This window comes from Dromaius novaehollandiae, chromosome 23 (genome assembly GCF_036370855.1).
Source record: "Dromaius novaehollandiae isolate bDroNov1 chromosome 23, bDroNov1.hap1, whole genome shotgun sequence".
NCBI classification, from domain to species: domain Eukaryota; kingdom Metazoa; phylum Chordata; class Aves; order Casuariiformes; family Dromaiidae; genus Dromaius; species Dromaius novaehollandiae.
In genome coordinates, this window is record NC_088120.1 from 3,676,794 (window position 1) to 3,701,682 (window position 24,889).

At 41.2% G+C, this 24,889-nt stretch overlaps 1 protein-coding gene across 5 annotated transcripts in view; it reads left to right on the forward strand.

The window, feature by feature from the left end:
• The window catches only part of EYA3 (EYA transcriptional coactivator and phosphatase 3), a 63,387-nt gene that overhangs the window by 4,820 nt on the left and 33,678 nt on the right, over positions 1-24,889 (forward strand). For 3 of the 5 annotated variants that reach the window (XM_064524906.1, XM_064524904.1, XM_064524905.1), the window contains exons 2-4: positions 15,845-15,940; positions 20,374-20,417; positions 22,845-22,924. In XM_064524906.1, the coding sequence (XP_064380976.1) occupies positions 15,908-15,940; positions 20,374-20,417; positions 22,845-22,924 (157 nt within the window). In that variant the 5' untranslated portion in view covers positions 15,845-15,907. Of the gene's footprint in view, positions 1-10,301; positions 10,374-15,844; positions 15,941-20,373; positions 20,418-22,844; positions 22,925-24,439; positions 24,633-24,889 lie in introns of those variants that run through there. The other 2 variants (XM_064524908.1, XM_064524909.1) reach the window with 2 other exon arrangements.

Here is a 24,889-nt window from a genome sequence, read left to right on the forward strand (position 1 = left end):
AAGTCACTTAGATTTCGTTGTGGCAGTTAGGAATTAAGATGAGATGTCTTTCCCACTAAGCAGGCTTGTTTGTGAATTGTGCCAGAGCGAGCAACACGTGCTGCTCGTAGAAGACGAAGAACACAATCCTGAGGGTGCATATCGTTCGGCTCGTTCTGCCGATACTTTAGTCATGGTGTTAGTCACTCACCTGAGCTCCTGGCTTCTCCAGGGATGGGCACGCAGTCACAAGTGACTGGGCTACCAGGACTTGGCAAGAAGTCACTCGTCACCTAAGCTGCGAAAATTGATTGTGCCTGTGCTCCTTGCCTATCCCTGTTGTCAAATAATTGATTGTAACTCAGCTGAGTGTAAGGTTAAACAGTCTTTGTTTACCTTTGCAGTAGTTTAAATAATGTGGTTCACTTTGGAACTCGTGTAACATACACAGTGTTATCGCTTGTCATAACTCAGCCAGTTATATATATCGTAGTAAAGCAATGACCTAGTCATTTATCTGTTCAAATCCGTAGTGTGTTCCAGATCTTAGTCTGCAAGCATCAGAAACTTCAGAACAGACAGTACTAGTTTTTCCTAGGATTCATTTGTTGTGTGGTTAGGAATTAATTCTCAATGACAAATTCAGGTCTAAATAAAATGTGTTTATAGCAATGAAAATATTGTCATGATCTTGTTTACTTCCTCCTGGAATCGAGCAGCATTTACACATACCAAAAGCTTAGAGGACATGGTTTACATGATGCCTGAACCAGTGTGTTAATCTGTTCATTTTTTAATGTTGATCAGAGAAACACACACGCATGCAAAGGAAAAAAACACCGAGGAAGGGTGTAGGCAAGGTTTGAGTCTCTTCTTGAAACCATGGTTTTATGAACCCTAAGCTCTCACACTTTTCTTTGTCACACCTCCCCTCCCTCTCACTCCCGCATTTAAAAGCTGTAACTCAGGAAATGCATTCAGTTTAAAAAAAGAAAACTCGAAAGCTTGGTGGTTGTCCGTCAATCCCCCACTGTCTTGCTGCTCTTTGTAACAGGGAAAATAGACAGTCTGACTGAGACTTCTGTAGATCATGACCTGTGTTAATATAACAAGTTTTGTTTGAGAAAATTCAGAGTTTTTCCACTATTCCGCCTTCGTCATAGCTTCATGGTAAGTGTCCTCTTGCTCCTTCAGGGCCTCCCGATGATTTTTCTGTGCAGGTAGCGAGAGTCGAATGTGGATTCGGAGGCTTTCTGTTTATTGGTGCTTCTTGTGGGTGAGCCCAGAGGCTCATTAATAGCACTACCTTTTTTTTTGAAGGCAGTGAGTAATCCATGCAGGGTTGCCAAATGCACGTCTTTTCTACATTTAAATGAAGACTTGGAAGGATGCAAGGGGCAAAGGTGTCTTTCGCTATAGTAAGAGAAAAGTTTGAAGTGAGACATATCAAAAGAAAGAAAGCTTATGTGGCAGAAATTAAATTGTCTAGAAATCTCTCTTTGTCCTCTGGAGAAGAGAATTGTAGATGGGAATGAGCCATCTCTCATACTCTTGAACTGAAAATACTTTGTATGTGCTAAATATAAGGTTTTGTGAAATGACTAGACTTGAGAGTTAAATAATTCAAATAAATAATGGCATGAAAGAGAAAAAGAAAATGGGAATGGATGGAAGGACAACAGGGAAAGGAAAGGAAATATGAGCCTGTTTTTTACTGTAAATTTTTTTTTTGTCCTGTCTGCAAGATGTTGACATATCTTTTAAGGCCTGTATAGAAAACTTGTACTGTTTTTTGTGCCTTTAAATGTAACTTTTTTTACTACTTGTCTTGGTCTGGAGAACAGGTGAGCTACATGCACTCACAATAAAGGAATCATAGCCCTTTCTTTCTCTTTTTATAACAAAATAATGCAGTACATACTCAGGATCATCTCAGAGATTCTTAGGTTAACATGAGAGTTGGTCACTGGTAGCAGGCATGTGTTATGATTTATACTGAAGAGGAATGAACTGAACCAGCAGGATAGAAGGAAGGTGTGGGGAGACATAGGACCTTTAGGGTAGGATCTGGGAAAAAAGTCATCAGACGTCTCTTTGCCAAAATTGTACCTAGCAAAGGCTATGATGCTTCCATTTGTGAGATGTTTGCTGTTATTTGTAACTTCACTGACCTGCCAAGAGCAGAGAGAGAAAAGGATTTTGCCAGTGAGCTGTAGCATGAAGATACAAGAGAATCTTTTACCATCTGGGTGTGCATTTGTTTGATAAGTATTAATAATAATACAACGTTAATTACAAGTTTGGGGGTTGTTGAATTCCAAGTGTGTTCTTTCTTTTTCTAGGTGATTCTTGACACAATAGTATTAATTAGTGGTAGATATTATATCAATTAAATGTGATTAGGGGTGGTGTTTTGATTGGTTGTGGGGACCTACTGTGATTGGCATCAGATGATAACCAGGCTGTAGCAAGCATCTTTGATATGTGGCAGAAGGAGACTATCAGAGGGATGCAGTATTGTCAGGGTACCAGCTTTGTAGAAATGGTGACATAGGATAGGTGGGAGAGAGGCACTGAACATGAAGGATTATGTAAAGGGTAACAGGAAAAGAGAAGCAATATCAGGTCTGGATGGGTGGAAATCTCATACCTTAAATATACTGATATACCCCCAGATCAGGACAGTGACAGAGATCAGGAACTGTTAAGTGAGACCAGAGAAGCTGCAATTTTAAGAGAGTAATGGTGGGAGATTTCAGCTACCTCAACAGAGACCAGTTCAATGCCTCATCAGGAAGAGAGGTAGAGGGAACATTTTTTAAACACCACAAATGACTGCTTCCTAGATCAACCAAGTTTAAACCTACAAGAAAAGCTGCTTTTCTCAATTTGGTGGTGCATAGGACCTACTTTGAGCTATTAGTAGGACAACTGTAATAGTAACCACAGTACAATTAGATGCAACTTGGTAGATGGATACAGCAGGCCCATGTGGGTGGGGTCAGATGGAGCTCGCTTGGATGGGTCAGAGGAGCTAGATCAGGTTTAAGTAGATATACAGGAAGAGTGGGACCTTGTGGGTTAGTTAAATGTTAGAAAGTTCTCTAGACCAGCTTACAAATAGCTCTTGTGCCAGAGAATTACTAGACTTTCAGTATAATTCTCATTTACAAAGGGGGCTCAAGAGGGTATCCTGAGGACAACATACTGGTGACTGAGTTCCACCAGCAGTAAGATGATAAGGCATTTTAAAGAAAAAATAACTGATCACAGGAAAGCATGGTCTGTTGGAAAACAGCATGGCTTCTATAAAGGGAAATGCCACCTTGTTAATCCACTGCAGTTCTGCAAGCATGTGGATAGAGGGAACCAATAGGTAAAATAGATTTTCAAAAAAACTTTTCAAAGGTTCAGTTAAAGAAGCTAAGTTTCCAGAGGCTTGGAAGAAAAGTTCTTTATCGATGGGAAGTTGGTAAAAAGATAGAATGACGGAAAGATTTAGACCAGAAAGGACCTCAGGAGGTGACCTATTTCAATTTCCTGCTTACAGGAGGGCTAACTTCAAGGCTGGAGTATGTTCAGGCTCTTATCCAGCAGGGTTTTGAAAATGTCCAAGGGTGGGCATTTCACCACCTCTCTGGGTCTCTGTTCCAGTACTTGACTACCCTGATGGTGAAGAAATTTTTCTTATGTCCAGCTGGAATTTTCCTTGTTGCAATTTGTGACTGTTACCTCTTGTCCTTTCCCACCTGAGATGAGTCTGCCTGCATCTTTCCTATGATCTTCCTTTAGCAGTGGAAGACGCCAATTAGATTCTTACCCCTTCAGCATCTCTTTTCCAGGCTATGCCCAGTTTCCTCAGTATCTTCTTGTACATCGTTTGTGCCCCCTGGTCATCTTAATAGCCCTCCACTGCGCTGTTGTCTGTGGTTCTCTCCTGCACTGGGGAACCCACAGCTGGACACAATATGCCAGATGTGGTCTTAGAGGAGCCAGATAGAGGGAAGTAATCACCTCCCTCAGCCTGCTGCACTTGTGGTAATGTAGCCCAGTTTGAGACTATCCTTCATTGCCGCAAAGACTCGCAGCTAACTCATGTTCAACTTTTTATCCACCAGGATCTCCAATTCCTCTCCTGCAGAGCTGTGACCTAGTCATTGGTTCCCAGCCTGTCCTGTTGCATGATTTTTTTTCCACCCCAGGGGCAGCATGTAGCACTTGTCTATGTTGAACTTCATGAGGTTTCTGCCAGCACATTTTTTCCAGTCTGTCACAGTCCATCTGAGTAGCAGTTCTGCCCTTCAGGCATTCAGACTGCACCCCCCTAGGCTGGTATTATCCACAAACTTGATGAAGGTGTATTTTGAACCATCACTCAAGTGCTTGATGAAGATGTTAATATTGCCTCCAGGATCAACTCCTGTGGGTTGCTATTTTTAACCAGCTGCTAGTGAGTTTGTAAACTTGCAACCAGTCCAGCCAGTTTTTCATCTGCTTTGTAGTTTGTCCATCTGGTTCATACTTGCCAAGTTTGTCTGCAAAGATGCTGTGGGATTCCGCATTGAAAGCCTTATTAAAATCAAGGTATAGGACAATCTCCTCTCATCCATAGAGCTAACTGTTTCATCAGAGAAGGCAGTCAGGTTGGTGAGGCACCATTTGCCATTGGTGAATCCATGTTGACTGTTCCCATTCACTTTTTGTCCTTCATATGCCTGGCAATGGTTTCCGTGTGGATTTGTTCCATGCTCTTCCCAGGAACTGAGGCACGTTTGGTCTATATTTCCCTTCCTGCCTGTTTTGAAGGTGATGTTTGTCTTTTTCCAGTCATCAGGGATCTCTCTTGACCTTTCAAAGACGATAGCAGCCTTGCAGTGACATTTGCCAGCTCTTTCACTATGCCATTTGGTCTTATAGACTTGTATATGTCCAATTTGCTTCAAACAGACCCTAACTTTATCTCTCTATACCATTGGTAGTGTCAGAGAGCACTGGGGCAGGTGGGCTAGTCCCTGAGGGAAGGGGAGCTGGCTGTGGTAGCAAGGCAGACAGCAGCAGTGGCCTCATGGACAAGGGCACAGTCCCACCCAAGCAAGGTGAGCAGGTAGGTGCAGTGAGGGTAGGTAGTTTGGTTCAGCTGAGGGTCCAGATTGCCAGGCAAATCTGTAGTGAGGCAGATCTGAGGTCAGGCTGGGGAGTCAAGTCAGGGTCGGGTCTGGAGACAGTAACTGTGGTCAGACACAGTCCAGTGATTTCCAGGCAAGTCCATAATAACGAGGCAGTTCCCAGGTCTAGCCAGGAAGTCAGTCCGTTGGTCAGGGTCAACAGGTTTGGCACAGGCATGACCTGCAATTCAGCTGTGTTGTCGCTCAGGTGGGGCCAAAGGCAAGAGCCTCAGCTTAAAAGGAGCTCCCAAGGGAGGAAGTGGTGGCCTTTACTAGCATCAAAGCAGAGCTTTCTAGAACAGCTGTCCCCAAGGCAACCAGCCTTGCCAACCAAGCCCAGCCAACCAACCCCCCAGGAGGGGAGAAAATTTGCTCAGAGCCCTGACAGTTAGTACTGTCTTCCTCCAAGCTCTGACACTTGGGAGGCCTGAGAGCAGACCCTGCCAGTAAAGCCTGAAGTAAAGAAGGCATTGAATACCTCAGCTTTTCTTGTGGCCTTCATCAATAGATCACTGCCCCCTGCTCAGCAGCAGATCAGCAGTTTTCTTCATTTTCCTTATACTGCCCGTGTGCCCATAGAAGCCTCTCTTGTTGCCCTTTGCATCTCTTGCCAGTTTTCACCCCAGCCAAACTTCCTAATTCCATTTCTGCATGCCTGCTTGATTCTCTTGAACTCGTCCCATGTATTTGGTGTCTGCTTGCACCTCCCATACACTTTCTTTTGGAGCTGAGTCAGAAGTTCAGCTGAACTGGCCTCCTCACACATCTGCACATTGGGATAGACAGTTTTCTTGTGCTTGGAGGAAGTTGTCCTTGAAGATCAGCCATCTCTCCTGGGCTTCTTTACTCTTCAGACCCTCCTGTGGTGTCTTGCTTATTAGTCTCCCAAACAAGCAAAAGTCCAGCTATTTCTCCTGTTACTTGTCTTCCTCGCTTTTCCCAAGTTCTTGAACTCTTACCATGTCATGGTCACTGTAGTCAAGGCTGCTACTGATCATCCCTCACTAGCTTGTCCTTGTTAGAGAGTAGCACATCCAGCAGAGCACATGCCCAAGTCAGCTCACCTAGCACCTGTATCAAAAAATTGTCTTCGATATGCTCAGAAATATCCTGAATTTCATATGCCCTACCTCATTGTCCTCCCAGAAGTTAGTGGGGTGGTTTGAGTTCTTCTTTAAAATCAGGATCTGCAGTCATTAGGCTTATTCCAGCTGTTGAAATGTGGCTTCGTTCACTTCTTGATTGGGGAAGATCTCTAGTAGGCATTGACCACAATGTTCCCCTTCTTGACTGCCTGTCTGATTGTGACCTTGTAAGATCTTGACAGGTCTCTTGATCATCCCATAGCAGAGCTCCATGTGTTTAAGCAGCTCCTTTGCACAGAGCCTAACACCCTGCCCCTGCCCCCCAAGCCATCTCCCCTTCCCATCTTTCCTCATGAGCCTGTATCCTTCCATCACAGCACTTTAGTCATATGGGCTGTTCCATTACATCTTTGTATTTCCAGTGAGGTTGTAGTTCTACAACTGCATGGACTTCTGGTTTTTATTGTGTGTTTTCCGGGGTGTGTATATTGGTTTAGACATGTCAGCTGGGCTCCCCATTGCCCCACTTTCGCAAGGGAAGTATGAGAGCCTCTTCTGTTGTCCTGTCTTGTGTGTGCTTTCCTCCACTTCGGATACCTTTGGTCTTCTCTGTTGAACCTTGTTAAAAGCCCTCTAACTAGGTTAGCAAGCCCGGAGCACAAAGGACAGCGCTTAGTGGTCACTTCTAAGGCTGGAGTAGAGTCAGCAGTGTAGTACCCTTAAGACTGGTTTTATTCAGCATCTTCACCAGTAATCCTGTGAAATGAATGAACAGTCAAATCTGCAAGTTTACAGATATTACTGAGTTCTTTTGAGTCATAAAAAGCCACACCAAGGACAAGGAACTCTAGAAGGATCTCACATGATCTGTAGATCAATTTAAGATATTTCATCTAGGGAAAAGTAATCTCAACCATATCTATATAAGGCTGAACTCAGTGATCTTAGGAGATGGAGCAACTGCCTTATGAAGAGAAGCTAAAAAGGCTGAGACTTAGTCTCGGACTCTCTGATTTGGAGAGGAGATGTAATCGAGGTTTATGAAACCTGAAGGCAGTGGATGTGCTGAAAGTAGAGCTGCTCACCAAATCCTGTTGTACTAGAACTGAAAGCACTTGAAAACTAGTTGGAGACTGGTTTAAAACAGATGAGAAGTTCTTTATGCAGCGTGTCGTGAGCTGCTGGAACTGGCTGCCCCGGGAGGCTGTGGGAGCTGCCGATAGCAGCATGTTTGGAGAGGGACTGGACAAGTCCATGGGCAACAGATCCATGAATGGATGCCAGAGGCTGAAGCATCCATATTCTTTAATTTTTTTTCCTTTTTTTTTTTTCTTTTGAGCAGGTTACTCTAGCAACTGTTGTTGCTAAGACACAAATAGCTACAGATGTCCTCCAAACTGATTGCACAGTGATAAATGTCTGACTGCCTCTAATGCAAAATAACAAGAGAAATAACTAAATTTGCCATGGTTACAACCTTTTTGATACAATTGTAGTGTAAGTTGAGTGCTGAAACAGTTTCTCTCCAATAGAACTACTGACATTAATTTCCTGGTAACCTGTGGTGGTAGCTATAGGACTTCTCAGTGTGCGTTCACAAATCTCATATTGAAAATAAAATTTGGAACTGCAAAATGTAAATAAATCATTTTTTTTGTGGTTAATATGATGCAGGTTTGTTCTCTTACTGATAGAGCTGGATTAAAATTTTTGGTCTTTTGTAGGTAGGTGATCAGGAAATTTACTATTTAATATGTAGGAAGTGGTGCCTAAAAATTAAAGGCAGTATGCTGTGTCGTTTGCAAATTTGTTTTTAAAAAGCTCTTAAGACAAACATAACTTTCTCTCCAAAGCTGCAGCTCTAGAGTTTTGCAATCCATTTATCATTTATCTGAAATTCAGAGTGCGTATGCAAGCCACAGGATACCGGGTATTTTCTGGTTTGTGTGTTTAGAGAAAAATCTGTTAAGCCACAAAGCAGGTTTAATTCTCATGAAAAGAGAAGGCAATCGACTTTTCTACTTTTGCTATGCTTATATAAATTACTGTGCTTTGTTTCGAAAGTAAAAGGTTAATGGCCCTTTCATGATCTTATGCTACATGAGCTATGTACATGGTAAATCTGTCTAGAAGAAATTATCGAGCTGCTTCTGGGCTCAGCAGGAGTTGTTTTTCTCTAAGACGAAGTTATTATTTCCACATTTTCCTTTTGTGAAAACAGGTTTTTCCCCACTAAAAATTTCCCTGCTGTGTTTCAAAATCAAACTTAACAGAATTGCACAAGAACTGGGAAGTCGAGCTATGTGCCTGTCGTCGTGCAAGCTAAGTGAGCTGCAGACAGCCATCATGGTGACAATGCTTCAAAGATCTAGAAATAACCTGAAAATGCCAATTAATGAAATAAGCGTTACTTAAGCTAAAAATATATTTGCATGCCACGTTTAAGTTCAGTAATTTCTGGGTTTATAAGTACTGCACGTTTATAAGTACTACTATTTCTCATTTTAAGAGTCAGAATTTTTATTTGAACTGAGAACCTTCAATCCTGCAGGATTGTTTTTGTGTGCTTGCCATGGCTGCTCATACCTTCAAAAATAGGGCGACTAATCTGCTTTCCCCCTTAAACTGTGACAGTGTTTGTATTCTGATTCTTTCCAGGTTAAGAAAAGGAAAGAGAGAACCTGGATGGGGAGCCGTAAACAATCCAGCAGATGTTGCAGCAAAGATTTAATCTGATATTCTTCACGATACTCTGGAAACATATGTGCGTCGCATGTGTGTATCTGTGTGTGGGTGTGTGTGCAGAGTGAGGGGAAAAAACGAAGAATAGCAGAGGATAAATCTTTGCTGTGAGATCTGCTGGATTGTTGAAGATACTGAATCAGCGGGCTGATGTGTAGCACAGCTTTCATTTATTAGATATATTTAGGTTTTTTAATGATTGCTACCTGCTGTTGGGGTGGGGGGAAGGAAAATATTAGGGAACTCTACTTGCAAAGGGGATCGATTGAACAAAACAAAGCTTGAGATATTGTATGGTGGGCTTAAAAGATGGATTTTACTCAGAGGCAATTTTTAAAAATTGCTGTGGAAAGCACGATTCTTGTCTGAGGAGTTGATTACTGATAGTGTTAGAAACAGTATGATTTTGGGACATAGCATTTTAAAGTTAAAAAGTTGGATCCTTTCACCCTTTTGCTTCATTTGTATTTTCAAACACTGAAGTAATGCACGTAACTCTTGTATATTTAAAAGAAATGAACTGGTCACGTGAAGATGGTCGGATGCTGAATGCGTGGCTTCGATATATTTATAAATTAACTTCTGAATGTCATGAGAAGTAGACTGCCAATTGCATTACTTGCAGATTATTTGTATCAAGTATTTCATTCCTTAGTGGAGGAGGAAAGCTAAATGGACCCCTGCTCTTCTGCTCTGCCCTTTCTTTGTGTGCCACTGGAGTTGCATGAGCATATTGGAAACTGCAACTCCCTTTTCTTTTTAGGTGTCTTTAAAGCCTTTTGAGCTTTTTTCCAGATTTAGCAGAAAAAAACATTTTACAGGCCTAACCTTCTATTTGCCCACTTATTTTATTTGCATCGTTATGGTGGCACAAATCTCTGAAGTGCTTTTGCTATTTGTTTTTGCCTAAAGGAAGGAAAAATTGAGGCTTAGTACTTGGAATTGCTCAATGCCTGACAGCTGCACAAGGGGGTCATTTTATTATACAGACCAAATTAGGAACCAGGCTGCTGCTGCCATTTCCTGTAATCTTTAATCAAGCTGTGTAAAAACAAAGTGGGGGACTCTCCAAAAGTTCGGACGAATGCCTGTTCTGGCCAAATCCTCTTAAGAAACCCTGCAACGGCAGAGAGAGGATTGGATTTGCTTGCTTGGTGCAGATAGTGAGTTAGTTCGGCGACTTTGCATACCAAATTGAAACAGTTTCCGTGGCTTGACTGATCAAATAGTAGCACAGCTGGATGTGGAGATGCTGGGATATGGGAAGCATGAAATCGGAACAAAATTTATCCCTGGAACAAAAAGGTGATATCTGTATGCCTGCTCACAGGTCGATGTGGAGGGTCACAGACCGCTGCCTGCAGGGGAGATAGCCGTTAGCGTGTTTTGCCTGAAGATTCAGGTTAGTGGACAATTGGAAATATAAAAGCAGAAAATCCCGAGGGTTTTTTTCACATGTGTTTACATGATTCTGCTTCTAGGTTGCACCAGAACAGTGACAGGTGAGTAAGTACTGGAGCAGACTTAGGAAAGTCCTCTTTTGGTATGTGTTTGATAGAAGTGGTCCAGTGGTTGACCCAGTATGTATCAATTTAACCATTTAACAACATGTTTTTAACTCTCTGAGGGAAGGAATTTTTTATTTTGCCTAAATAAGTTGCCAGGATTTTTGTCAAGGTTTTGTGCCGTGACGTTGAAACACCAATATATATTTTCAGCAGTTAATGTATACAAAAGAAAAAAAATATAAAGGAAAAAATAATAATGCCAAAGATTGAACATGTAATGAAGTCCTCTGAGTTTATTATGTGAACTCAGACATGTTGGTGGTTACAAATCGTTAGACTATCAACAATTCTCTCTTAATTCTGTGTAATTTTTTCTCCTTATTTTCAGAATTTGCAAGAGAAGCTTGAGAAGAGTGATTGTACCTAATTTTAAACAACTGCAGCTTTATCTTGTACCTTTTAGGATACCCACAGAGGTGTTTCCACTGCCTACTGTGACTGCTGTGATGGCATATCACTGTGCAATGGGAATGGCTTTGAGTCATTGCTAACAGTTTAAAATACCAAATTGCTAAAACTTAAGTCACAAACCTCCAGAATAGAAAGCACCTGGTGGCTGTGCAGTGCATAGTGTCACTACTTGTCTCTTCCCCCTCTTTATTTTTTGAATTTTATTTCTTTGAGTGCTTTTAATTCAACTTTTTTTTTTTAAAAAAAAGGGGGGGAGCGGAATTCATCATATCCCACTGTGCCATGTTCTGCTCTTCTCTGAAAGAAGTAGTGTGTCAACTCAAGGTCGTTTTAAAGGCAGCAGGGATTGTTTTAAAATAATATAAGACTGTATGCAAACACCTTTTTTTTTAAAATTACAATCAGTATAATTACTGCTTGTTGTTTTTATCACGGTATCCTTGATTTCAATTATTTGAAGCTTGAGAGAGGAACCGTTCATCAGCTGAAATTTTATATCCGAAGCAGATGGATTTGAACAGAATAGAAGTAAATAGCAGTCTACCTGGATGCTAATAGCATGTAGCTTTAGAGAATTATATCCATAATGTGTAGTTTTAAAGAGTCCGATTGAGCTAGACTTTGCATATTAGGTTTTTAAAAACAGAATTTAGTGCTAAAAACTGTATATAACTTGCTGGGTTTTTTAATACGGGAAATACTGTCATAGTGACGTTGCACAGAAAGCAGACAACTGATACATGAGGTTCTGTAGTCCATTCCTCTGCTGTGGTGCCTTTTGTTTTGAAATTTAGCATAATGGAGTGCAATAAAGTGAGCAAGCAAAATAGAAAGACATGTAAAACATCCGTCCTTCCTCGTATTTTACATTGCTGGTGTTTTGAGCAAGTTGGAATTAAACTGGGATGGCTGGTCAAAACAAGTCTAGATTAAATTAAAAATAATAAGGTTGTTTTATTCAGATTTTTAATATTGCAAAATAAATTATTTAGTAGATGAAGGAAATTGCTGATTTAATAAAGTCACTTCCTGGGGACAGTTGCACAGGAAAATAATGAAAATCAAAAAGGGAAAAAGTGTGGTATTTTTTCCATTTTTTAGGAGTTTAAAGCTTTGATCTTTAATCTTTTCAAAGCATTTTTTTCTTTCCTTGCAGCAAGTCATTTGATGGCTTGTTTCACTTTTAGTTATGTTTTGTACAGGTTTTTTTCCATTCATAGGCCTGGTGGCCTGCTGAAGTTATTCTGAGCATCAGAATCTACTTTTCAGACCTTTTTTTCACAAAAAAAAAAAAAAAAAAAGAGAAAAAGATACAGACAGAAAAAGTGACCAGACCCAACCCAACCCCCAGCCACCCCTAAGACTCTTAACCGTCGAATTCTGCTCTTTTAAGGTTAGCAAGCGTTAGGACGCTGCAGTTTTGCGTGGGAAGAGGGGGCAGGAGCGGAGGCCGCCCCGGTTGTCCCACGCGGGCGTTGCATTTCCAGCTCCATCCGTGGACATAAACAGGGCAATGAATTGAAGTATGTATGGAGCCGAGGAGCTCCCAGGCCTGATTTTATATTCTCTTACGATGCGGTTGCTGATGGGTTTAGAACAATCTGTAATAGAAGCGGCAAGGTTAAGCTTATCTAAAGCTCGGTTGCCTTGATTTGTTACCGAAGTTAAAAATCCCATTTGGAGAATTGAGCTGCAGCCCAGAAGCTCTCCACTGTTTCTCTTCCGCTTTTTTAAAAAATCAGCTTTGCTCGAGGAGAGCTGGTTTGTTAAGGAAGATAAGGTACCGAGGTAGCTCGAGCTCTGCAGCTCCGGGGCGCTGGACTCGCAGTTGGCGTTCGCCGTTCCTCGGAGCCACGGCGGCGGCTCGGGGCCCCTGGAAGGGCGGGCGGCGGGCAGAGTCGTGCCCTGGCAGCCGGAGGGCTGCTCGAGCACACGTGCGCGGTGCCGGAGCGGGGAGCGGGGAGGGGGGAGGATTAGGCCTGCTGCAGAGCTGCTGTTAGGGAAACGAGTGCAGCCGGAGCAGCTGCGTCCTGAATCCTCCTCACCTGGGCTGCGGCGTCGAAGCCGTGCGCCGCTTCCCTCGGCCCTTCCCCGTGAGCTGCGCCTGAACCTGCCGAGGCTTCGCTAGCTGCGGCGGGGTGCTGGCGGAGCTAGCGAGAGCTTCCCTGCCCCGGCTGCGTGTGGCAGTAGGGCTGGAGGTGTTCCCGTCCTTCCCCCAGGAGCTCGTGGTGGCACCAAGCAGCTTCTGTGCCTGGCCGCTAGCGAAGTCCCGTAGTTGCTCTGCGGAGAAATTTGGTTGGATGGTACGGATCGAAATGCAGGCAAGGCACGTGTATGTCGCCGGGGTTTTTATGTCCTCTGCTTTGCCAAAGTAAAAAACGAGTAAGACAAACTGCATCGCCCTGCTGTTACAGGGGCTGTCACTGAAGCAGGAGATCTGCTCTCCCCCTTTCTCGTTCCTGCCTGTTCTCTTGGCTCCCGTAAGCATGGGGCTCTGTGATGACGGAGCTGGTGGCAGTTAGCAAAAATGTCGGGTTTTGGTGGCTTCTCCCACACTTCAGAACAAGACCGAGTCCTGGATCCAGGCTACTGCTCAGCCACACGCTTTGGAAGGGCGTCAAGGGAGCAAGAGTGGGTGGCTGGAGGTCGGACGGGGCAGGAGGTCCTCCAGCAGCAGCAGCAGTTTGTTAGCTTCAGTCATTCGTGGTGTAGAAAGCCGTGCTGTATCTTTGCAAGAAGTCTTCTGCCAAACCTGCTATCTCTGAAGGTCCGGAGCACTCTCCAGAAGGAGGTGTGAAGCTGCTCGAAGTCAATTTTTCGCTCCTGTTCTCCTCCGGTTCGTTCAAAAGTTTGGAGTCTTGCTTCCAGGTGCTTCAGGATGCCCCGCTCACAAATAAAACTAAAGAACTACTAAAAGCTTTAAAACAGTATGTGGAGTGGGACTTTACTACTGAATGGATCAAATTTTGATTTGAGATCTTTTTCCACGCGGAGGAGTTTAGCCTTGGCTTTTTCTAAGGCATTATCTGGAAAAGTTTCAAATACAGGAGCATAGGACAAGACTCGCTGGGATCAAATCCAGACCCTTCTTCAGATCCTCCTGTTCATAGTCTTTGAATGGCACAGTTTCTCTTTGGTCTTGATTTTTTTTTCTAGATTATTCCTATTAAAGTAAAAAGGAAATAAGCTTTTATGTTTAAAATAAAACTGTGACTAAAACCAAGGGGGAAGAACTGGAATGCTGGCAGGCACCAGCTACATATACTTTCTTGTGTTTGATGTCCGGAGAGATGTCCATAGAGACATCTTGAAAAGCAATTGAGTTACTTATGAGACATACTGTAAATTCTGTTGATTCCCAGTTAAGGCAGTAATGGGAAGTAGCCTTTGATTAGGGGAAGTAAGCTTGGAAAATACTCCAGCCCTGAAGAAAATTATAGCCTGGCGCCTAAGTTCAGTCTCTTCAGATAACCTCTATTTTTTCCTCTGATCAGAGAAAATGAATCCTGTGTGTTTTCATGGATAATAGGAAATTATTCCGGCCTCCAAAGCCTTCCTGTGCTTGGAGAATGGCGTTTTGCAGCAGCTTGCCTCTTTTGGGAGCGGGCTAGCTGTGGAGACCAAGAATTTCAGCAGGTCTGGCAGGGCAGGGAAGCAGCAGTTGTTTTCAGGACACGGTAAAGTCCTGTTGGTTAACTGGTCTTGCCACTTTTCCTGGGGATAATTTTGTGATGTGAAGGTGCTTGAATCTTCTAGGTGCGATGTGCAAATAGAAAGGACTGGAGAAAACAGCAGCTGAATAAATGGCCTTCCACATTTCCACAGAGGTTTACAGCAAAATTTCCATGGCTCCAGAGGCAGGAAAAGGTCCTGGCTTGGTAGAGAAAGTCTGTGTGGTGTTGCTGTATTTACTTTCTTCCAAACCATTAGGTGCTTTTTCGACATTTCTTTTAATTGAGGTAAACCACTTATAATTCTGCTTGGTGCGTGGTGAAGCATGCATGTGCATGAAGAGCCGGTTCTGTTAGGAGGGGAGAGGAAATACCTACTTACTTCTGGTATGATTGAGATGGAGCGTGCTTGAAGGGGTTGGATTTTGTTTTTCATATGCTGGCCCTGGAAGGAGAGGGTAAGAGAACAGCAGTCGAATGAACAGGACATATTTTTAATAAATTTTGGTCAGACAGAGGTGGAAGTCTCGGAGGAGATGTGCCTTTATCTGTCGAGTTGCAAAAATTAATAAGGCTATGAAAGTAATTTTCTGCAAAATTTCCCTCTTGTGGTTTTGCTGGGGTCTAGCAGCTCTTTAGTATATAAGATCTCTATGCTAAATGCTGTTGGGTTATTTGCTTAGATTTTTTTTTATTTTAGAAGCAAACATTCATCAAATTTTTCTTTCTGAAAGGTGCAGTCAAAAGAATAAACTAGCTTTCTGTATTCGGCAATAAACAGTACTGCTTGTAAATACATTTAGGTGTACAGTCTTGTCCTGATTTCTTTTTTGTTCGTTATATAAATGATCTAAATTAAAACAGGTTAGACTGCATCACTCTGTTTACTGACCTAGTAGACCGGACTTGATCGTTTAAAGTGTCTTTAAAATCATAGCGCACATGTTTGATTGATACGTTAGCTTCTGTAGCTTGTATGATACAAGTAAATGATGTAGAAATGTACCACGTGCGTAAAAAAAGTCTGTTTATATCTTGGAGCTTAAAGCTAAATCCCTTGTTTATGAAATCTTCCATATATGAATTTTGTCTCTTACTTGGGAGAGGGCAGCACGAGTTTAGAAAGCTTGTGGGTGGAATACATAACAATTAATGTCCCCCGATAGCCTAAATGATAAGCCTCACAAAAAGTACATAAAGCTATGAACGCCTTTTTTTGACAGGCTTTGAAGACTGCTGAGGAACACACGCATTCGAATCATTTAAGCATTAAAATAGTAATACCCATGGAAGAGCCACAAGACTTACCCGAACAACCAGTAAGTACATTTAAAAATACTGAAAATGAGCATATAAAATGAATCAGTGACCTCACAAATTCCACTTAGTTATTTCCATTCATAATGGAAAATAAGCCTTATACTTATTATATTTATCTAGAGGCAAAAAGATTGCTTTGCTTTTAGTAAAAAGTATTGTACATTTGATTTACTGTAATTGTATGGACAATAGCAATAAAAGGAATAGGTAGGTATGTTTAAACTCTATGTTTCTATTTAAAATTATGCCTAATAATTATTTTTCTCAGAAAACCATTTCAAGTGTTTTCTAGAGAAACTTTTGTCCCCATTTTTTGACTATTTCTTCTCTTTTCAGGTGTGAATTAGAATGGAAAAGTTTGCATGTACAGCATGGTGTTAGAAAATAAAAACAGATGTGAGAAGGTAGAAAGCAAAGAGAAATTTGGAGAAAAATGAGGGAAAGTGACCCAGTGACCTTTGTTATAGCAAAAAAAATTATATTATTATTGAGGATTAGTTTTAAAAGTAATCCTTTATAGTATTCTCTCACTTGTTAAATACATTGTGAACACACATAATTGATTTATAATACATCATTTAATCCTGAATGCCAGAAAATGACAAAAATCTTTTTTTTTTTTGTCAAGGATAATAAACTTCCATTACAAAGTTGCAACTCAAATACCTTGAAATAAATTTCATTACCAATTGTCGATACTTGTTTTATTTACAAAATGTTTTTCTTGGGCAAAACTGGCAACTCATTGCAGGCATCCACTGTGGTGCTCTCTGGAATGGCTTCTCATATGGGGCAGCAACTGCAAGCCAGAGGCAGCGGTGGGAAGAGCACCGAGCTGGAAAGGGCTCCAGAAAGACGCAGTGCTGCCAAAAGAGTAGAGGATGATGGCCATGGATTTGGGTTGATTTTTTTTTTTTTTTAATGAAATTGGCAAAGGATGGCAATAAAATTCTCCGTTGCTGATATGTACATGATCCTCTGTTCACAACAGCATTACCGCAATCTCAAATTGCTTTGGCAGTGTTTGTCCCTATAAGTTATCATATTTGTTGGTTAGTTGTGTGTGTGTTTTGGTTTGTTGTTGTGTTTTATTTTTCCCCTCCTATTTTCCCTGGCCGAGGAATTAGTCTATAAAGATCAGTCTGAGATCCGTCATAGAGCAATCGTTACCTTGACGTTTCAAAGAAAAGTTTCTCTCCCCTTTGCTTCTCACTCTTTAAATACAACTGCATTTGAAAAGTGGTAGGCTAGGCCTGGGGCAGAGACAGGAGTTCTCCAGCATTAAGAATGATTTGGGCAGAGGCATTTTCAATTATACAAATTTGTGATTGGGGAGCAGGGATCAGATAGAAGGTGCCACCTGGGGTTTATTTTGATTTAAAAATAAAAAATTAAGCTGATAATGAAATAAAAAGATTGAGTGGAGATGTATGTTTACAAAAAACACTATTCGCTGTAGTGCAGCAAAACAGTTTAGTGAAATAATGTCTGACATTTTTAACGCTAAAATTTGGATCATTGAGGTGGACCACATCTTTTAATTTCTTTTCTTTTCCTTTTTTTTTAAAAAGGCAGTAAATTCACTTCTCCTGCACAAAAAGGGTCTTCAGACTGTGGTCCTGTCACCTGAGAGCCTTGATAGGGGGTCTAAACTCTCTCAAGAAGGTTTTCAGAGGAGTATGTATTGAGAGGAGGTGTTGCAAAGGGTTTTCTAAGGCTTATGCAGGAGAGGCTGGATAGGGGACCCATGTGAGGTTTGGGGTACACTGCTCACTTGGGAGTATAGTGCTTCATGACAGAACTCTCTTCTTGAACCCCTAACGTCTCAGGGTATTGATTCCATCTTCAAGTTGTTACTATGTGCTGTTGCTGCATTAAACATGTATTATGACATGTCAGGAGAGAGAGCTAATGCTTCCAAAGTCCATGAAAGACTATTTTTATAAATGTACCCTCAGCAACTTAAGTTTGTAGCACAAGTTGCAGGAATTAGTGATGGGTGAGCTATAATTTTTGCATCCCACCAGAATTTCCAGATTTCAAACATTATCACTTAGCATAGAGACATAATAGAAATTTTTTTTTAATGAAAACCTGCACAGATGGGGAGACCAATCCAAGACTGGGGTGGGGACACCATAGATTGAAATTTAAACTCCCTGTTTTGCTTGACTCATTCTGTGGGTCACAACTGACGATCTCAGAGCCATATTCTTGGCTGCTTTAAAGGGTTTATGAAACTCTCCCCAGATATTTACTCATATTTTTATGAAATTAGCTCTTGAGTTAAAGTAAAACTCATTTAAAATTGGGTAGTGGACTGTGGCCATGTTCCTGGCAGGGGGTGGAAGACCTCCCATTAGGGAAGCACAAGAAGGCACAATGGTCCTGTGGTGTAGCTACTCATGAAGACAGAAGTTCAAGTCCTGGATCCAAAATAGTCAGAGCAATGATTTGAGTTAAAGTCCTGACTATCAAGAAGTGTTTTAGGGACAGCTGTGCTTTTCTTCAGATTTTTCATTCTGGGCCTGATGAAAATGTCAATAAAGCTGATGTCTCCTTGTGCAATTTTGTTTTTTTGTTTTTAGTGAGCTGATTTCTCTTCCCATTTTCCTATTAAAAAACTGTCCAATTGAAGAGGCCAAAGGTTAGGGAATACCCGACTTGAAATAGCAACGTTTCACTGGTTCTTGTGCCGTTTGTGGAAACTAAAATTCAATTTGCCAACTCTAAGTTACTTTGAGGCGACAGAATCAAAATTAGCTTAGGTTTGAGGCCGTTTGATGCTTTTTTTTCTGGTATGTGAGTCACTTTTTCTTCCGTGTAACTTCAGGAAATCGTATGAACTACGTGGGGGTTGCAGGGGATCTGAGGACTTGAAGATAATGCTGTCTCCCTACCTTAAGAGCTCTGTGGATGGCTGACAGCCTTAGCTATCTGGTGCAGTATTAGAGGCTGAGATCCCTGCTAAATAGTTTGAAAGGTGGTGAATGACAGAAGATGTGAAGGTTGTATGGTATCTAAGACATTGTTTGCTGTAGTCCTGTGTCATTGTCTTTACCTTTTTTGTATGTGTTGATACAGTGTAATGAACTATATAGTGTTCTGCTGTGCAAACAGCTGCTGCTAAGACTAAAAAAGAAAAAATTGTGGACCGAGTCCCAGAATCTTGATTTCCTTATTAAGGAGGAGAAGATTGTCCTTTCAGCTTTCTCCTTTCTATACTTACTGCTTGCTTACTCCTTTCCCCTTGCTGCCGCCTCAAGCCTCAATCTTTTTCTCCACCTCTGCTTCCTTTTTCCCCCTTCCTAGCAGGAGTTCACATGCATTTTATTAACTTATATTAAAAAAAGCTTTGGGCACATTTTGACCTCTCATGCTCAAATTATGGATTCCTGTTTTGTTTATTTTTTTTCTTTCTCGGAACTATCCTGAAAGAGGCAAACTTTAATAACATGTAAGCCTTTTTGAGATTTTTGTCAAGAGCTTTGAGATTTCACAGCAGTCTTTCTCTGACCACTGTACCCAAATCAATGGGTTGTAACCCCTGAAGTGTTTTGGTGCGTGATTCCCCAACACATTCACCTGGCTTACCCAGACTCTATTCACATAAGAGGTGTGCTAAACACTGCTGTCTTAAATGCTCTACAGGAACTGGGGTAAATGGTTAGACTGGTACAGAACGCACAGAAACACATAGTTGGCTTCTAAATGTGCTCCAGAAATTTGGAAAAAACAGAATATCTCAAGAACATCTTGCCCAAAAGACTATAGGGTACAGTAACTAACCCTTTCCTCCTGCCCAGGATTTCAAAGTTCTATTTGTAGCCTGGATGCAAGAAACCAAATTTGTGTTCAGGCCAGTGCTTTCTATAGTAATACTCTCTGCAAGAACTGGACCAGCTGGCCAACCATAAAGATAGAATAAATACTATATTGGTTTTATTCTGAAATTAAAATCAGAGCTTCTAATTTATTATTGATGTGAACAGAAAAAATATTCAAGTTTCTATCTTTATTTAAATAGAGAAGGATCGAAAGACCCAAGTTTATAGCAACTGTGCTTGTTCTATGCAGAATAGAATTTTCTTAAAATTCATGTTTCTTTTATTTGGTTTCCATAGAATAGTCCTTATCAAACTTCTGGAGCTCCCAGCATCTGTTACTTATTTAAAAACCATGGCAGTTTTGCTAACATCTTCAGCTTTAGCAGCTTCTTTTCTAATTAAAAAAGGCTTGTTTTGAGCTGAAGAACCTGTGGCTACACTGTTTAACTCTGCAGTCCAATGCAAAGCTTGCTGTATTTAAACATTAATGCAAACTCTGTAGTAACCAGTGATGATCTGCTAATGGAGGTCTGACATTTGTGTGCATAGATTATATCAAGGACAGTTGTCCTCAGTTGTGTCTCTGAACATACTTGTCTTTGCAGGTGAAAAAAGCCAAGATGCAAGAATCCAGAGAACAAAGCTTAAGGTGTGTAATTCTGAATTTGATTTTTAGTGTGGAATAGTTATTAGTGTCCTGTTTTGATTGTAAGCTTCCATTTTTAGAAGCTTGCATATCATTATAGTTTTCATAGAAACAGGGCAAACTTTTGTGTTTGATATAATTTGGAGATTAAGTTCCAAATAAAAATATTAATTGGTCCTTTTGATATTAAGCTTTTATAAGAGTGGCTACAGAGAATTTTAATTGCATCATCAATCATCATGTTTTTCACAGAATTCGATGAGACAGCTGTCATGTATAACATGCATTTATTCCAGTGAGACCTGGATTATTCTAATAGCATGAGTATGTGAGCTGCGATTCTCAACAAAATTCTGTGACTTTTTTGAGATATTAAAAGTTCTAAAATTGATAGCATCTTTTGTTTAAAATTGGTAGATTGTTGTACAATTTTTGCTTATTAGAGGCTTTCTAATATATGTCATGTTTAGGAATTACTCACTAATTGATCGCTATTATTCCATATAGAGAGAATGGCTATAATAGGGTTCATTCTGTTCCTAAGCGTGTTTAAAAAAAAAAAAAAAAAAAAAAAAAGAGGAGGAAACAGTGAGCCGTTCGCTCTGTGTGAAATTCATTAGATGTCTATAAGCTAGAAATCTGGGCTAATTTCCCGAAGCTTCCTTTCTAGCCAGCGTGAGGTGAGATCAATGGTATTGGTGAGATGACCCATGCTCTAGGTTTATTGACTATGAAGGAGCCGAGGGCACCACAGGTAGGTCTGACCATGTAGAAGGGAAAGGTATAGCTTCCCCTTCAGTGTGTTACCCTGCTTCAGTGCAATCAGAGCTTTCCTATAGATTCAGGAGCCTCAAGATTCAGCCTATGGAGATATCAACATCCTTGTAAGGTGTTTAAAAATAGAATGAGGGGGCGATAAAACTGCATTTCTAATTTAATTGTAGTTCTGTTCAGAGATTGTTGCTGTATTTTCATGAAACTTTATGTATGGTTTTAAGTTTGACTTTTGAAATATTTAAAGTGATTTATTAGCTCTGTTTCTCCATAGCAGTATGATTTTCAGCTGAGGTCACTGGCTTATTTGTTTCAGCTGAATTGTGGAAGTGAGAGAAGGAACAGCTATAGCCAGTGAGGATGTTCTCTCTTGGGAACATTAAGTACCCAGAGGTCTAAAAGGGTCTTAAAACCACTGCGGAGAGCATGTACTCTGCTTTTAAGGCTAGTCCACAGAAGATTCTCAGTGGTTTAATGCAGCCACAGTGCAAGTGAGCGTTTTTCTTTAAGTCAGTGGGACCTGCAAAGTAGTAACTGATGGCGGATGTGAACACGTCCCAAAAGCACAGGTGGGTGTGTTGAGGCGTAGCAGTGAGAAACAGAAAAGAAACATGGGCTGATATAGTATGATCAGGAACGTTATTTTATCTGTGAGGTCTTCCACAGGAAGTAATCACAAGCAGCTGTACAGTGCTTGAGCTGTTTGCAAACAGCATGCAATTTAACAGCCGCAAACCGTGCTATGTAATCACAGGATTTCTCCCCCCACCAAGAATAATGGTAGACAGATACCCTGGTCTTCATAGCAATGTCGTATTTTTGTGCAAAACTCAGAAGTTGTTACGGAAGTTTGTTCAGTTGCTAGCATTGAAAGCTAGCTGGGAGGCTGTCTCACTGCTGAATTTGTCCCTGAAGGCCAGTATTTGGACATCATTGAACTGGGTGTCAGTTTTGGACTTAAATGTTTTCAGGTTAATTGACTATTTTTGAATTTGTAGAGCACTATTTCAATTACATGACAATGTTTGCCTTGACCGTATATATGGCATGAAGGATAATTTCTTAATGAATTTGCTTTTTCCTTTTATGATTGCCTTGTTGGCTTTAATTTTCTTATTGATAGTCCTGTGACACAGCTTTTCGTGTTCACATGAGGAGGTTGCTGAGACCATCAGAATAAAGCATAGACACCCAGGCCATGGGTCTACAAGGTGAAAGAGCCAATGTAATAGCTTATTGCTGCTGAGAGGGGGAGTACCTGCTCATAGCCCATCCTTTCCACCATGTGTGCTGCTTGCTGGATCCCTCCCTAAGCTGATTCTATTCCTTAATGCAGCAAAAATAACCGCACAGTTTCTGTGCTACATTAGCAAGTTAAACTCTGGTGGAAGAGCCTGAGGGGCATCTGGGCTGGTGCAGGGGACCAGGACGCGGCGCCTGGGCAGGGGGAAGGAAGTTCGTGCTTCCCGCTGCAGGCAGCAATGACAAACTACTAGCTCTGCCCAGCGGGCTGTGAAATATGAAAGGGTGCAGAGGTTTTTTCTGTTAACAGTCATTATGCCTCTGTTAGGAAGGCTGAAACCAGGGGTTAAGATGCACAAAGATGTTAATGGAAAGGTTTATAATGCTAACAATTAATTTTTTTTATCCTATCAGTCATGTGAGCAACACAGAGGTCAGCGATCAGAAACCCGAATCTTCGAGCCTTGGTCCAAACCTTCCCATGTCAAGTGAAAGTAAGTATCCTCCTGAACCTTTTTGCTCCTGCTCTCTTTTCTGTTTTCTGCCACTGGTCTTTGCGTCATCAAGCACAAGCTTTGTCTCCTCCTTGTAGTCCTTAGCCTGTCCTAGCCATCAGCTTTAAGATGAAGATTTGCTGTGATGCATTAATGCCTGTGTTTGGGTGGGCTGATGGTAGGCAAATGTCTTTTTCTATCATCTACATATTTTGTATGATTGGCCTCCAACTTGCTGCTGTGTGCTGCTATGTCTTATCTGCCTTGTATTTTATCTTTCTTCAGGAAAAGCGTTGAGTTGATCAGTAATAATGCATATTACAGGAGAATTCTGTTTTCATAAATCATTGTCTCTACACAACTGGTTGGGTCTTTTGTAATAATATACCATATACTTAATGTCAGACTCTGAAATGACTGCAGAAGTTTGTTATAAAGTTAAAGGAGGGGAAACCGAGGCAGAAAATAAAAAAGAATAAATAGTATGTGAGAGGTGGCATGCTCTGGAAAAAGAGGGGCTGGAGGTTATTATTATGGAAGTTGAATTCCTGTGCAGAATACTTCTGCCAGCTTAGTTATTTATAATTGTAAATAAGTTCAGCATGACTGATTTTAAAATACTGAATACTTGATCAGTTAGCAATGGGAAGTTACATGTTATGTGTTTTCAATTTGTTGTGGTCTTACAGGAGTTCCCAGAAATTTTGGTCTGCCAAATCTGCTGCCTAAATGGATAAGCCATTTGCAATTTGCAGAAATTGCATACTGTAATATTGCATGTTTTATACACCATTACATAATTCTTTATATGCTTTTCCTAAAAGAAGAATTCTAGAAATACCATTACTAAATTACTATTTGAATGAATCAGTATTTTGTTTTTTCTGCATGATATGTTTAAGAAAGAGAATGAAGAGAGGACAACTCACGATTTTTGGGGGGATAGGGAAAAAATTTTGTATTTCATAGGAAGAATAATAGGAAGGAGGCTATAACTAGCTAAAGTGAAGATTAAGAAAAAAAGTTGCAGGAAATAGGTTTACAACTTAAAATAGCAAATGTTATTCTTTAATAAACATATACACTTTCACGTATAAACTTTCTTTAATAAACATATACATATTACAGTGCTACAAAACTTAGGTTTTTGAAGTCCTCAGGAGGGATGTCAGAATAACAGATGCTCGATGTAAGCCTTTAGGTCCGAGTGTTCCCAGTTTGCATTTCCCATTATATCCTTGCACTTCACACCGTGAGTTAACACTAAGCACCAGAGCGGGGGCGGTTCATTGAGCTTTCGGGAGGTTCGGAGCATGTGGCTGGTGGTTTGTATTTCTGAACTAACGCTCAGATTACATTACAAAAAGGTTAGCAATAACAAGACTGTTCCGAATAGTGAAAGCTGGGCTTGGTGGAGCATGTCGCTGGCATCTGGAGCAGATACCAAGGCAAACTATGCTGCCATCCACATCCAGGCTTCTTCTTGCAGGTGATTAGTTGACTCACTCCAGAAGGGAGACAGGAGACTGCAGTCTACTGTAGGGTTTCTAACTGGGGAGCCAGGCCCCTGGAGCGATGCAAGGAGAATGATGAAGATGCTTGGATCCACTGCCAGGCAGGGTCTGAATCTGTGTGCAGGGCGTACTACCAGTGTGCAGACACAGCCAAGCTGGCTTCAGAAGGATGAGTCCGTAAGCAGCACAGCCAGGTTTGCTAAGAGTTTGGTTGTAGTACTTGTAGATCTCAACTGATAAATCCATGCACTATGCAGCCTTTCAGTCACAGACGTCATCTAGCTCGGAGATCACTGTGCCATGCTACACTATGGGGATGGCTCATGCCAAAGGGGTTCTGTGTTGCCGGTTGCTGTGCTGGGGTCCTGCACATCCTTTCTTTCCTAGTTTTGATAGACAGCTGATTATTTATCAGGTCAGCTCTTCTGAATCCCTTTTTTTCTTTTTTTTT